This window comes from Zootoca vivipara, chromosome 6, assembly GCF_965207765.1.
Source record: "Zootoca vivipara chromosome 6, rZooViv2.hap1.1, whole genome shotgun sequence".
NCBI classification, from domain to species: domain Eukaryota; kingdom Metazoa; phylum Chordata; class Lepidosauria; order Squamata; family Lacertidae; genus Zootoca; species Zootoca vivipara.
This window is the reverse complement of record NC_142589.1, coordinates 19,153,097-19,165,836: the sequence shown is the minus strand read 5'-3', so window position 1 is coordinate 19,165,836 and position 12,740 is coordinate 19,153,097. Positions and strand designations below refer to the sequence as shown.

Below are 12,740 nucleotides of genomic sequence, written 5' to 3'. Positions count from 1 at the left end.
AAGATAATGCGGCCTTTTGCTCTGAAAAGAGACCGCCCAACTCTGCCCTCCTGGGACTTTGTGAATGTGTGGACTCCCAGAGAGGATCTTGCAACTGCTTTGCTCCATCCCAGGCCTTTTTCAATGCCTGTGCCGCACTGAGTTCAGCCGAGGTTTGGCTTGGAGTATCATCGCTGAAACCAGGGCTCTGAGTTTAGCTTCCTCTTCACTAGCTACGAGCTGTAGCCAAGAACATGGTTGAAGAAAGCATCTGTTCACACATCACGTAGCTAGTGCAAAATGCAGCAGCTTGATCGCTCGCTGGGGCAGACAATTGCTACCGTGTTGCACTGCTGCCAGAAGAATTTGATTGGCTGCCAATTAAACAACAATGTGTCGGCTCTGGTGCTCAAAGCCCAGGATGCTTGGAACCAGGGTGCCTAAAATAAAACCACCACCCCCATTATATACTCAATTGATCACTGAACTGTTCAGATGAGGGCTTCCTGCAGATACTGTCTTATCAGAAGGTTTGTTCCAGGATTGGCTATTAGTGTGTCAGCAACTCCCTCCCATTGAAGCACCGGGAAGGAGCCTTTCACTCTCCAGATGTTCTTAGACTACAACTCCCATCCTCCCTGATGATTGACTATGCTGGCTGAGACTGATGGGGGTTGGAGTCCTTAAATCGGTATTAGATATTAGGTGGATGTTGTCTTTATTGTCTTTTCAACACCTGTTGACCGCCTTCCTTTTTCAACAAGCCATTTTTCAACAAGCAGTCGGTATCTGTATTGAAATTGAAAAATGGAATTGTCTTTAATACTCTGTATATGTGGAATCGGTTTTGTTTGTTTTGCGTTGTTGGTCCTTATCATTTTACCGTGAAATTGGTTCAAGATTTCTATGTGAAGTTGAGTCATGACTGCAATCACATAACTAAGAATGTAAGAACGGCCTTCTGGATCAGGCCAATCGCTCATGTGGTCAATGGTCGAGCATCCAACCAGATGCCAAATGGGAAGCCTGCAAGCAGGAACTAAGCACAATAGTACTCCTGTGATTCCCGGCAACTGGTATTAGAGGCACACTGCTTCTTACCATGTTGCAGGCCTGCACTGTTGCAGTTTGACCTAACCATGCTGTTCTTTCATTTCCCAGCCATAAACACCTGTGCTATCAACAACGGTGGATGTGAACATGACTGTGTGCAGCTCACCCTCTCCCAGCATCAGTGCCAATGCCGGCCAAATTACCAGCTGAAGGAGGACGGGAAGCGTTGCATTGGTGAGTCTCCCCTGCGCTTTGAGGGCTCGGATCAAGCAGAGGAATGTGGCAGGCCTGTCTCATACTGAGTCCTGGACCCTTGGTCCATCTAGTTCTGTATTGTTCACACAGCATTTTGGACAGGAGACATTTGCAGCCCCATCAGGAGATGCCAAGGTTTGAACCTTTGACCTTCTGCATGCAAGGCAGGTGCTCTGCCACTGAGCTATGGACCTTTCCCCCTAGTAAGTTCCTAGCCCTCATGATTCTAAATGAAGACCTGGTTTAATAAGAACAAAGGAACATGCCTTATACGGATCAGACCACTAGTCCATCTAGCACCACGTTGTCTGTACTTGCATGCAGGGACTGTTCAAGGTTTCCAGCAGGGGACATTACCAGCTGTACCCGGAGATGCCAATGATGGAACCTAGGACCTTCTGCATGCAAAGAAGGTGCTCTAGCCACTGGACTACTGCCCTCTTCCCAAATGGTCCCGAGGGCTATATATTGTCTCTAGGATCAGAGACAGGTACGCCTCTGCATACTATTTGCATGGAATTGTGTATATTTAATAAATATAAGGAATTCCACCCCACCCCACCCCCAAAAAACACACATCATTGCCAGGGTCAAATTTGTATGGTGGAAATGCAGTCACCAGTATCTATATTTTAATTCTTTTTTTTAAAAAATTGGACAAATTGTTTGGAATTAAGCTGATGTGTGTTTTCACATTTGGTGATTAATTTAACATCATTCCAACCGGGGGGGGGGGGATCAAGAGCAACCCAAACTGGCAGCAGATTCACCCATCCCTGGCAATGGCTCAGTGGTGAGAGCATATGATTTGCATACAGAAGGTCTCAGGTTCAATGCCCAGCATCTCCCAGTAGGGTTGGGCTCAGTGGCTCCGGGATTTTTCTCCATCTGGGAGAACAGCGGGAAACGGATTAAAATCCGGGGGTTTCCCTTGAAAAACGGGATACTTGGCAGCTAAGGGCAGGGGCTGCCTGAAACCCTGGGTTGGTCCTGATGAAAACAAGAGACAGTTGTGAGTGCCGTTAGGTGTGCCACCCCCTGGGCTTCCACAGGCGAGGCGTTCCAAGTGAGATCAGCTGGTCGGAAATGGTTGCTCATTCATAATGATCGCCTGGACTGAGGCTCCCTGATTCAGGGCCGGATTTAGATTTGATGAGGCCCTAAGCTACTGAAGGTAATGGGGCCCTTTCTATGTCCAGCTGTCCTTTGTCAACAACAAATTGTCACTGTTTTTTGTGTTGAATATATGCTATATGGTAATGTATGGGCCTAATAGCTAAAGACATTTGCACATAACAAAATATGTATTTTATCCAAGTAATTGTTGAACTGAAATACAATGAAGAAGAATTATATTAATAGTGAAATGCAGTTAAGAAGAAGTATATTAATAGTGAAATAATTATTAAGCTTTTTTTCCCTTTATTTTTTTGGGGGGAGCCTCCAAGAGAGTGGAGCCCTAAGCTATAGCTTGTTTGGCTTATACATAAATCCGGCACTGCCCTGATTGCTTGGCCAGCTTGTGTTTAGAAGGGAGTGCGTAATGATGTTCATTCGGACACCTTTTGAGGGATTGCTTTGGCTTTGAAGGAAGAGGAGGAGGGAGGGAAGCCAGGCGAAATGAAATAGAATCAAGCCCAGGAGTCTCCCATACCAGGGAACAGACAGAATTATCTCTCAGGAAGCGCTCCCGCCTCCCCTTTAGTCATCTCTAGTTGCAGCAGGGCAGGGGAGAAAGCCAATGATGGAGAGAGAAGCAGCTGGATAATCTCAGCTGGAAGGACTCAGATAAGAGACAGAAAGGGGAGGATGCTGGTGTGCAGATTAACCTAGAACAGGAGCTCACTGGTGGAAAGTTGAAGCTGCCGCTCTTCTGGCATCTGATCCCTCTTCAAAATGTACTTGAAAGGACTTGGCCCCTGGCTTCCTTTCCTGAATAACTGCATGCAGGACAAGCCCTTGCCAGTGTTCTTTGGAAAGGGTGTTCGCCCATTCCAAGAACCCGCACGGCGTAACTTCTCTTCTGAACAAGATGCAAGGAAGCCTCCATCCAAAGCGGTTGCATCCCACTGTTCCTCTCTCATAAGCAGAACTTTTTTGGGTAACAGCCTGCGGGTTTCTGCAGATGACCTTTTTATTGAGAATAGACTGGGTCCATCCAGCTCAGTATTGACTACACGAACTGGCGGTGGCTGACCAGGGGGAGTCCCTTCCCTGTCCTACCTGGAGATGCTCCTGAGGATTGAACCTGTGATCTTCTGCACTTGAGGCCAAGGCTCTACCTTGGGACTGCTTCCTTTTGGACCATTTCCAACTGACTCGCTGCCTCCCTTCTCTCCCCAGTGAGAAACCCATGTGCCGACAGGAATGGAGGCTGCATGCACCGGTGTCAGAGCCAACGTGGGGTGGCGCATTGCGAGTGCCACCCTGGATACAGGCTAGCAGCTGACAACAAAGCTTGCGAAGGTACGGGGCATCTCATGAGGCTCTTGCATAAGTTTTGCAGAGCTGTCCTTCTTCTCTCTCCCCCCCCCATGCAAATGCCTTGCTAATCTCCATAGATGTTATAATTAGTTGCTCCGTCTGGTCTGGGAGGATGATGAATGAGCCTTCAGCTGCCCTAGAAGATAAGTGCTTGCAAAAACAAAAATCCCTTTTACTGCTTGCAATTAATACAGACCTTTCTAGTGTTCATGGGGCGGGGGGGGGGGGAGGGCAGCAACCAAAAAAACCCCAGCCACCAATTCTGTGCATGTCCAATATGCTCCATGCATGGGAGAGAGACTCCTGGGACAGGGGTAGCCTATGAGGTGCCCTGCTGATTGTAGACTACAACTCCCATCATCCCTGACTGTTGGCCCAATAGTCAGGGATGATTGGAGTTGGTGCTCCAAGAGCTCTGGCCAGGTAAAGGAATAATTTTTAGAAAGTTTTAAGTTTTAAGCTTTGACCTTGAAACTATGAAACTAGAGCTGATGAAGGATAAACCAAAACAGGACCTTGTCCTGGATTTCTAAAAACTGGATTGCTACTGCAGTTTGTCTTATTATTATCAACTTTCTAAAAATTATTCCTTTACCTGGCCAGAGCTCTTAGAATCTTTTCATTTGATTTTCTCAACTCTTCAAGGACTCCAATTTATTTGGAGTTGGTGTTCAGCAACAGATCAGGGAGGAGCGATGTGGTGTTCTTCTGTCTGGTGTTCCTGGATAACAGCTTTGTGCGTCATCCTTGCACAACCTCGTACAACTGCACTACAACTCCCATTGTTGGGGAAATGCTGGGGTTCAATAACCCACACCCTATGGGTTCAGCCTGGACAGCCAATAAAATCCAGGCTCCAGTTGTCAGTTGAACAGGATATTTATTTAGGTGTTGCAAAGCCAGTGCAACACAACCTCAGCTAGCAAGTAGTTGAGGGATGGCACCCCAAATATGAAAGAAACAAACCACAAGCATTTATACATTTATAAACAAAGAGAAGCAAAGGGGCAGTTATGTCCATATATGGCAGTACTTCTACTATCTTCTACTGGTTTAATCAGGAGGCATGACATCTTCACTTTCCTTCCTTCCTTCGTCCTTAACAGTTACAGCAGTAGCTCGTGTGTTCATGTCGTTCTGTGCTTCTCTTGCAGACACAACCTTCACATTCCAGCCTTTACTTGCTCAGCCCTTCTCTGACACATTTCAACCTTTAATTTAATTATTTCCATAATTTGTACGTCACCCATCATCCCTGACCATTCGCCAGGCTGGCTGGGGCTGGTGGGAGCTGGCGTCCAACAACATTTAGAGCTGGGGAGTCCATGTGGGGCCCTTCCTAAGTTGTTGGATGGACTACAGCTCCCATCAACCTTGACTATTAGCCAGGCTGGCTGGGCCCTTCAGGTGCTGGGAGTCCAATGGCTATTGGAGGACACCACATTGCCCACTAGACAACTTAAGAGTGTGATGGGAGATCCCGTGGCGACCAAAACAAGATAGTAAGGCATGCTCTGCATTGTAAGATCTTTGCAGCCAGAGAGAGGGTTGTTGTTGTTTAGTCGTCTTAGTCATGTTGGACTCTGCGTGACCCCATGAACCAGAACATGCCTTGGAAACTCTCACTTTCTTCTCAAAGCTTCTCCTTTTTTATGTCCATGGAGTTTTCTTGGCAAAATACTGGAGTGGTTTGCCAGTTCTTTCCCCCAGTGGATCACATTTAGTCCAAACTCTCGGCTATGACCTGTCCGTCTTGGGTGGCCCTGCATGGCATAGCTCATAGCTTCTTGGAGTTATTCAAGCCCCTTCGTCACGACAAGGCAGTGATCCGTGAAGGGGGGGGGGGAGAGAGGATAGCAATAGGCAAACTTTCCACCAGCACTGGGAACAACAGGATTTGAGATCTGGATAGAGAACAGCAGTTAGAACAAATGAAGTAACTCAGGTCCATTAATTTCAATGGGACGACTCTGAATATTCAGAAGCATTGCTTCACCTGACGGCGAAGGCATAGCCTATCCAACATGTCGAGTAGCCACGGATCGCCTTTATCCTCCACGAATTTATCTCATCCTCTTTTAAAGCCATCAAAGTTGGTGTCCATAGCCACTTCCATAGTTCAAGTATACACTATGTGAAGAAGCACTTTCTTTTGACTGCCCTGAGTTGCTCAACATTCAAGCTCTCTGGCTCAATGGCAGTCTTCACCATCAGCTGTTCTGCTCACTTTCTCTGCAATTCTACCCCAATTTCATGGGACCACAGGACTGTAGAGATGGAAGGGCCCCAACCCCCTGCAAGCTGGCAATTATGTCTGGGGATCTAAATAGCTCATCTGCATAAAATAGCTTGCTTCTGCTTTCTTTTGTCCAGATATCGATGAATGCGTAGCAGGGATAGCCATGTGTGTGCACGGTTGTCTGAACACCCGCGGCTCCTTTAAATGCACTTGCAATCCAGGCTATGAGCTGGGGGCTGACGGCAAGCAGTGTTACCGTAAGTATCCACCTCCATAGAATCACAGAAACATTGGAAGTTGGAAGGGACCCCAAGGGTCATCGAGTGCAACCCCATGTTCTTCCCTCTGATGAAAATGCAAGAGCGGAAGATGCTGAGATAAGGCTTTCCTTGGGAGAGTTATGGAGTATTTTGGTGGGGCCACATAGTCAGCCCACATCAAACATCACTTCACACAAGCTTGTTCCAGACCCAGTGCTATTTTTCTAGAAAAGAGTTGCCGGAACTCAGCACGAACTCCTCCCTTGTCCTCTTATAATGGCAACGATGCTCACCTGAGAGGTGCTGGAACTGAATTCCAGCGAGTTCCGGTTGAAAGAAAAGCCCAGTCCAGATCCGTTTTGGGATTCTGTTAATCCCTGAAATAATATATACAGTACCGTGATTAATCAAACAAGAGATTTAAGTTCTCTTGCAACATGTTTTGACTTCCGCCTCTGGATTTTAGTCCAGGTAAATAACCCTTGCTTGAACCTGTATTTAGATATCCAGTTGTTTTACGTGTGTTTTTATTGTGCTGTGGAATTGCTTCAAGAATCAAAATGCTTGGATATGTATTAGATGTGTATTCTCATCCCTTTTACTATAAATTTCTTAATCTTTATTCTTTTTATTTATCTAATCGGTATGACAATTATAAGTCTTGTTCTAATTGTTTGTATTTGTAGCATAAGTCAATAAAAAAACAACCAAAATGCTTCACAGGAAGTGATTCGTAAAATAAAAAATATGAAATATCAAGGGGCAGTGTAGGCATGCAGATTTCAGAATTCACATTTCAGATATTCTTCTTTTTTTCTTCTTCTTAAAATTTGAATGTGTGCAAACTCTTTTACTGAAATTTTGATTTCATGCAAATTTATGCTTCCGCTTGGCCATGGGTCAATAGATGACTCTGTAGGAAACCAGTCAATAGTGTTTCTCTTCTTCCTCCTCCTCTTCTTCTTCTCGCTTTTCCAGGTATAGAAATGGAAATTGTGAACAGCTGCGAGACCAGCAATGGGGGCTGTTCCCACCTTTGCCACCACACCAGCACCGGCCCCGTCTGCAGCTGCAACTCAGGGTACCAGCTGGATGAAGACCAGAAGACTTGCACAGGTAATCCAATAACTGAGCTGTAATTTTTTAAGCGAAGAAGAAAACTATGGCGAGCATATGAGAGGCAAGGAACCTGGTGCCTTCCAGTCTCTGCTGACCTACAGCTCCCATCATCCCTGACCAGTGGCCACGCTGGCTGGAGCTGATGGGAGTTGGCATCCAACACTGTCTGCAGGGCCACAGGTTTCCCCATCTCTGACCTAAGAGGCATCCCTCACTCTTAGGTGGGAATGCCTCTTTGAAGTAGAGACATCCCTCCATCTCTCCTATGCAGTAACTTACTTACTGCATATGTTATGTTACAGTCATATGTTACTTAAAGCATGGAGGAGGAACCTATGACCCTGCAGATGTTGCCTACAATACTCATCCTTCTTGACCACTGGCTATGCTGTCTGGGGCTGTCTGGAGGTTTGCCTTGAGAAGCATCTAAGGGGCCACAGGTTCCCCATCCCTGGTCTGTAGGAATGGCTCCTCGTTGCTGTTTACAGAGATGACTGCTAACCTATTTCCAGGTTTCCAAATTGCTCGCTCATCAAGATCACTGGGCAGAGTGTTCTGCTGCCTTCCCCAGAAGACTGCTGAACCCCAACACTTGAGTTGCAGAGGATGTTGGGGACCATTCTAGAAGTTGGATGGTGGTACCTGTCCATGCCTTTTTTCTGGGGGGGGGGGAACAGTGGGGGAACTCACCACGAAGTTGTTTGTTTATTGCGGTCTCAGTCGCAGTGACACCCGCACTGGGCAGTGACTAAATGTAAGATGTGATTAAGCAGACAATGTTCTAGATTAGAAATGGCCACAACTTTATTGATTACAGATATAGGTGGATTTTTGGCTCAGGCATTGGGTGTAGATCCATTCCAGCCTCCCCTCCCCTACCTGACAACAACAACAACAACAACAACAACAACAACAACAACAATAATATTTCCCCCAAGTTCTTGCTACCCCCCCCCCAAAAAAAACCCCTCTGGTCCCTGTACTCCTGTTTGAGAAAGGGCTCTTTGGCCATTGGTTGGTCTAGGTCAGGCATCCCCAGACTGCGGCCAGGGCCGGCCCTATGGCCAGGCTGGGTGGCGCAGGGCACCACGGCACCGGCCCACCAGGTGGGCGCCGCGACTGCACCCGCCCGCTGGCCGGCCGGCCCGCCACGCAGCTGCGCCCACGGCAGCCGCGCTGTGCCTGCCCGCCCACTACGCAGCAGCGCCTGTAGCAGCCGCGCTGCGCCCACCCGCCCACTGTGCTGGGAAATGGGGGGCGGGGCGCTGGAGGGATCTGTTGCACCACGGAGCCAGGGGCGCTTAAGATGGCCCTGACTCCGGCCCTCCAGATGTTTTGGCCTACAACTCCCATGATCCCCAGCTAACAGGACCAGTGGTCGGGGAAGATGGGAATTGTCGTCCAAAACATCCGGAGGGCCGAAGTTTGGGGGTGCCTGGTCTAGGTATCCAGAGCACACAAACCAACCAGGGTATGGAGGCAACCATATGGGTTATTTTGGTCTGGCTGCTAAGGGCAGTCAAATAAACTGTGGACACTGCATGATATCCTCCATTTTAGGGGTATGACCTTGAGCAAGCAAGACACACATGTGGAGAAAGCACGGGTCACTTGCCCAATGGAACCCAGGGTGGATCTTTGGGCCATCAGGGATGTCTCTGATTGAACTACCCCCCCCCCCTACACACACCTGACAGGACCCTGGGGAACACCTCCTTGGTATAAGTGGAAGCTTGCAAGGTAGGGATAGGGAACATTTTTCAGCCCGGGGTCCACATTTCCTTCTTTGTAACCTTCTGAGGGACACATGCCAGGGACAGGTATGGCCAGAGGCAAATGTAGGTGGGGCAATGCATCTAAATGTTACCTTCATGCAGCCAGTTTCTACACATGCTTGTACACCCCTCTCCATCCATCCGGACAAGCGAGAAGCATATATATTGCACTTTATTACAATAAACCAGGCCACTGGTCCATCACTACCTGGCATCACTTCTCCAAGATTTTAGGCAGGGATCTTTCCAAACCCAACTGCCTGAGATTCTTTTAACAGGAGGTGCCAGCAGTTGAACATCTGCTCCCTCACTCAGCTGCAGATACTCCCAGTGGACATCTGAAGCTCTCTTAGACTGAGTCAGGCCATCTAGCTAGGCATTATCAACACAGATTCCATGTTTTCAGAGAGGAGACTTTTCTAGCCCTGCTTGGAAATGTCAGGGGTCGAACCTGAGACCGTCTGCATGCTCGGCAGGTGCTAATACCACAGGCCCTGGGAGAGTTGGTTTCTTTTGATTTCCCATCAATCAACAACACTAGAAGAATGACTGACAATAGCAAGGTCTCCATCTCCAAGTAAGCTGCAAAAAACTCAACGCTCCTTCAAGCTGTAGGTTGCCTGCTGGACAAAGGAGTATGCGTAGGTGTGTTTGTGTGGGTGTGAATGCCACGATCTCAAATGTCTGTATTTCATTTTATATCACGCCGTGCTGAGTCCCAGTCTGGCAATTAACCTAATCAGAAACTCTCCGCAGATCTTACCAGCCAGGCATTTCCTGGATAGGGAACTGGCTCCGGGTGTGTTTAAATGTTTATGCACCGGATGCATCTGAGCTGCGCATGTGGAGCATAGTTCTGTCTGGGTCAGTGCCCGGAGCATCCAGGGGGATCTTCAGAGGATCATTAAGTGCAATTTCGCCTGCATCCTTTCTGCATTGAGGTTATAGTTGCTGTCTCTCTCCCCGCCAGCCCCCCCGCAGGGATTTTCTCAGCTTTCCCATGTCCAGGGGCAATTACTATGGATGATTCTATTAATTTTATTTTAGCTCTTGAGTGTGTGTGACGGGCAAGGAAGGTTTAGTAGGGCCTGGAATACTGTTTGCACTTTCATTTCAAGCCAGTGTAATTGGTAGACAGTATCTATGGGCAACCTCAGACTTGTATAATAATAATTTATTATTTATAATAATGGGTTTCCTCAGCCACTCTGGGCAGCTCACAACAGAATGTTAAAAACACGATAAAACATCAAACATTCAAAACTTCCCTAAGCAGGGCTGCCTTCAGATGTCTTCTAAAAGTCAGATAGTTGTTTATTTCCTTGACATCTGAAGGGAGGGCATTCCACAGGGCGGGCGCCACTACCGAGAAGGCTCTCTGCCTGGTTCCCTGGTTCACTTCTCACAGGGAGGGAACCGGCAGAAGGCCCTCAGAGCTGGACCTCAGCGTCCGGGCTGAACGATGGGGGTGGAGACGCTCCTTCAGGTATACTGGGCCAATCTGGTTTGAGGTCTGATTCAGCATGTTGGATTGGGCCTGGGATAACCCAGCCCTGGCACAATCCAGACCCTGAACTGAATGGGGGCGGGCCATGCACAGCCCTAAACTTAATTAGGGTTTTAAACCCCAATTAAACATGCAATCAGGGCAGTGGTAGCCGGGAGAGGAGGTCCAAGTAGAGATTTTCACTCGCATCTTTCTCCCCAACCCCCTTTCTCCTTTCCCCTACCCAATTTTGGGAAGTGCTGCTGCTCTGCGAGAGAAAATCTGCCTTGCATGCAAAAGGTCTCCGGTTCAATCCCCAGCCTCTCCAGATGGGGCTGGGATTGCCCCCCCCCTCCTAAAACCCTGGAGAGCTACTGCCAGTCAGTGTAGACACTACTGAGCCAGATGCCCCCTTCCCGCACAATATATGCATTTTTGTACACGTCGCTCAGAGAACTGCAGGACAGCTGGCCTTTCCGTTTGAGAGGTAGGAATTGGGGAGATTCCTGTTGAAATGCCAGCAGAGCCCAATGCCTTCCCCACTTCTGTCTCAGGGGGAGGACCGGGTAAACTTGCTCCTCCTTCCCAGGGCCCTTCCCAGGGTTGATGCGGGCTGACAGCTGTTTCTCTTTCGACCAGATACAGACGAGTGCGGCGCTCGTTCTCATTGCTGCCACCAGGACTGCTACAACTACCCAGGGGGTTACGAGTGTGTTTGCTTCGCTGGATACAGGCTGAACGCTGACGGCTGCAGCTGTGATGGTAGGGAGGTGCTCTGCGCTCAGTGGGACTAAAAAAAAGAAAGCTTGCCATTGCTCCCTTCCATTCGTTTTCAGCTCCTGCACAAATGTCCACGTGCTTTTGCGTGTGTGTGCATCTAGGGATGGAAGGATCTGTCAGTTTCCCAGTCTTAAGTCTGGTTCATCTTATTGACCCGCAGTTCAGAGAAAGGGAAACAGAAATGATCAAGGGGGTGGAGCGAAAGGTGGCAGCGCTTGGGACTTTGCAGCTTAGAGGAAAGGGAGAGTGAGCAAGGCGACATGTTGCAAGTCTTATAGAATGGACGCGTGGAGAAAGTGGACAGAGACAAAGTTTCCCTCCCCCTCACTCTCATAGCACTACAACTCGTGGGCATCCAACGAAGCTGAGCGTTGAAAGTTTCAGGATGGATAAAAGAAAATATTCCATACGGTGCGCAGTTAAAACTATGGAACTTGCTCCCGCGGGAGGCAGTGATGGCCACCAAAATGAATGGCTTTAAATGAGGGTTCGACAAATGCATGGGGGTTATTGTTAGCTACTAGCCATGAAGGCTGTGCTCTGCCTTCATAGTCTGAGGCAGTTATGCTTCTGAATCCCAGTTGCTGGAAACCACAGGAGGAGAGGGGGCTCATGTGCCCAGGTCCAGCTTTTGGGCTTCCCATTGGGTTGGTCATTGTGAGAACAGGATGCTGGACTAGATGGGCCATTGGCCTAGGCCAGCCATGTTGTTAGATTCTTACATTCTGAAGATGTGTAGCTCAAAATTAAAACTTAAAAAATACCTCCTTTAATTTTTAAGATGTAGATGAGTGCTCTTCAAATAACGGCGGATGTGAGCACCTCTGCCAGAACCTGGTGGGGTCTTTCCATTGCAGCTGTCAGATTGGCTACAAGCTTGATGAAGACCGAAGGAGCTGTCTCTGTAAGTGACTTCTTCATCTTTCCGCCCATTTCATTCTTATTATTATCAACACTGGAGGCATTTTATTTCTTTAGATCGAGAGTCCATCCAATCCAAAAGGCTTGGTGCACATGGTGCAGGAAATATCAGCAATCAGAGGCGTAGCAAGCCCAGGTGGTACCCAGTGCGGAATTTGTTTTGTCACCCCCCCCCCATGCGGCTGTGGCTCTGGTGAAAAGTGAAAAACAAGAATTGGGGGGGGGGGAACTAGAGCTTATAGAACAAAACTGATTTCAGATATGAAATCAGCATTGAAAAGAACATATAAGAACAGTTGAAAAATCTCATGCAACAGAAAAAAAGTTCCCCAGTGGGGAGGCACTGAGTGTCAGGGTGGCACCCAGAGCGACCCGCTCCCATCGCCGCC

General features: G+C 48.1%; 1 protein-coding gene across 5 annotated transcripts in view; it reads left to right on the top strand.

Moving 5' to 3' along the window:
* The window catches only part of MEGF6 (multiple EGF like domains 6), a 201,376-nt gene that overhangs the window by 135,312 nt on the left and 53,324 nt on the right, over positions 1 to 12,740 (top strand). For all 5 annotated transcript variants that reach the window (XM_088671670.1, XM_060276165.2, XM_088671671.1 and 2 more), the window contains 6 exons: positions 1,141 to 1,266; positions 3,631 to 3,753; positions 6,145 to 6,267; positions 7,249 to 7,386; positions 11,290 to 11,412; positions 12,212 to 12,334. In XM_088671670.1, coding sequence (XP_088527796.1) covers positions 1,141 to 1,266; positions 3,631 to 3,753; positions 6,145 to 6,267; positions 7,249 to 7,386; positions 11,290 to 11,412; positions 12,212 to 12,334 — 756 coding nt within the window. The remainder of the gene's footprint in view (positions 1 to 1,140; positions 1,267 to 3,630; positions 3,754 to 6,144; positions 6,268 to 7,248; positions 7,387 to 11,289; positions 11,413 to 12,211; positions 12,335 to 12,740) is intronic.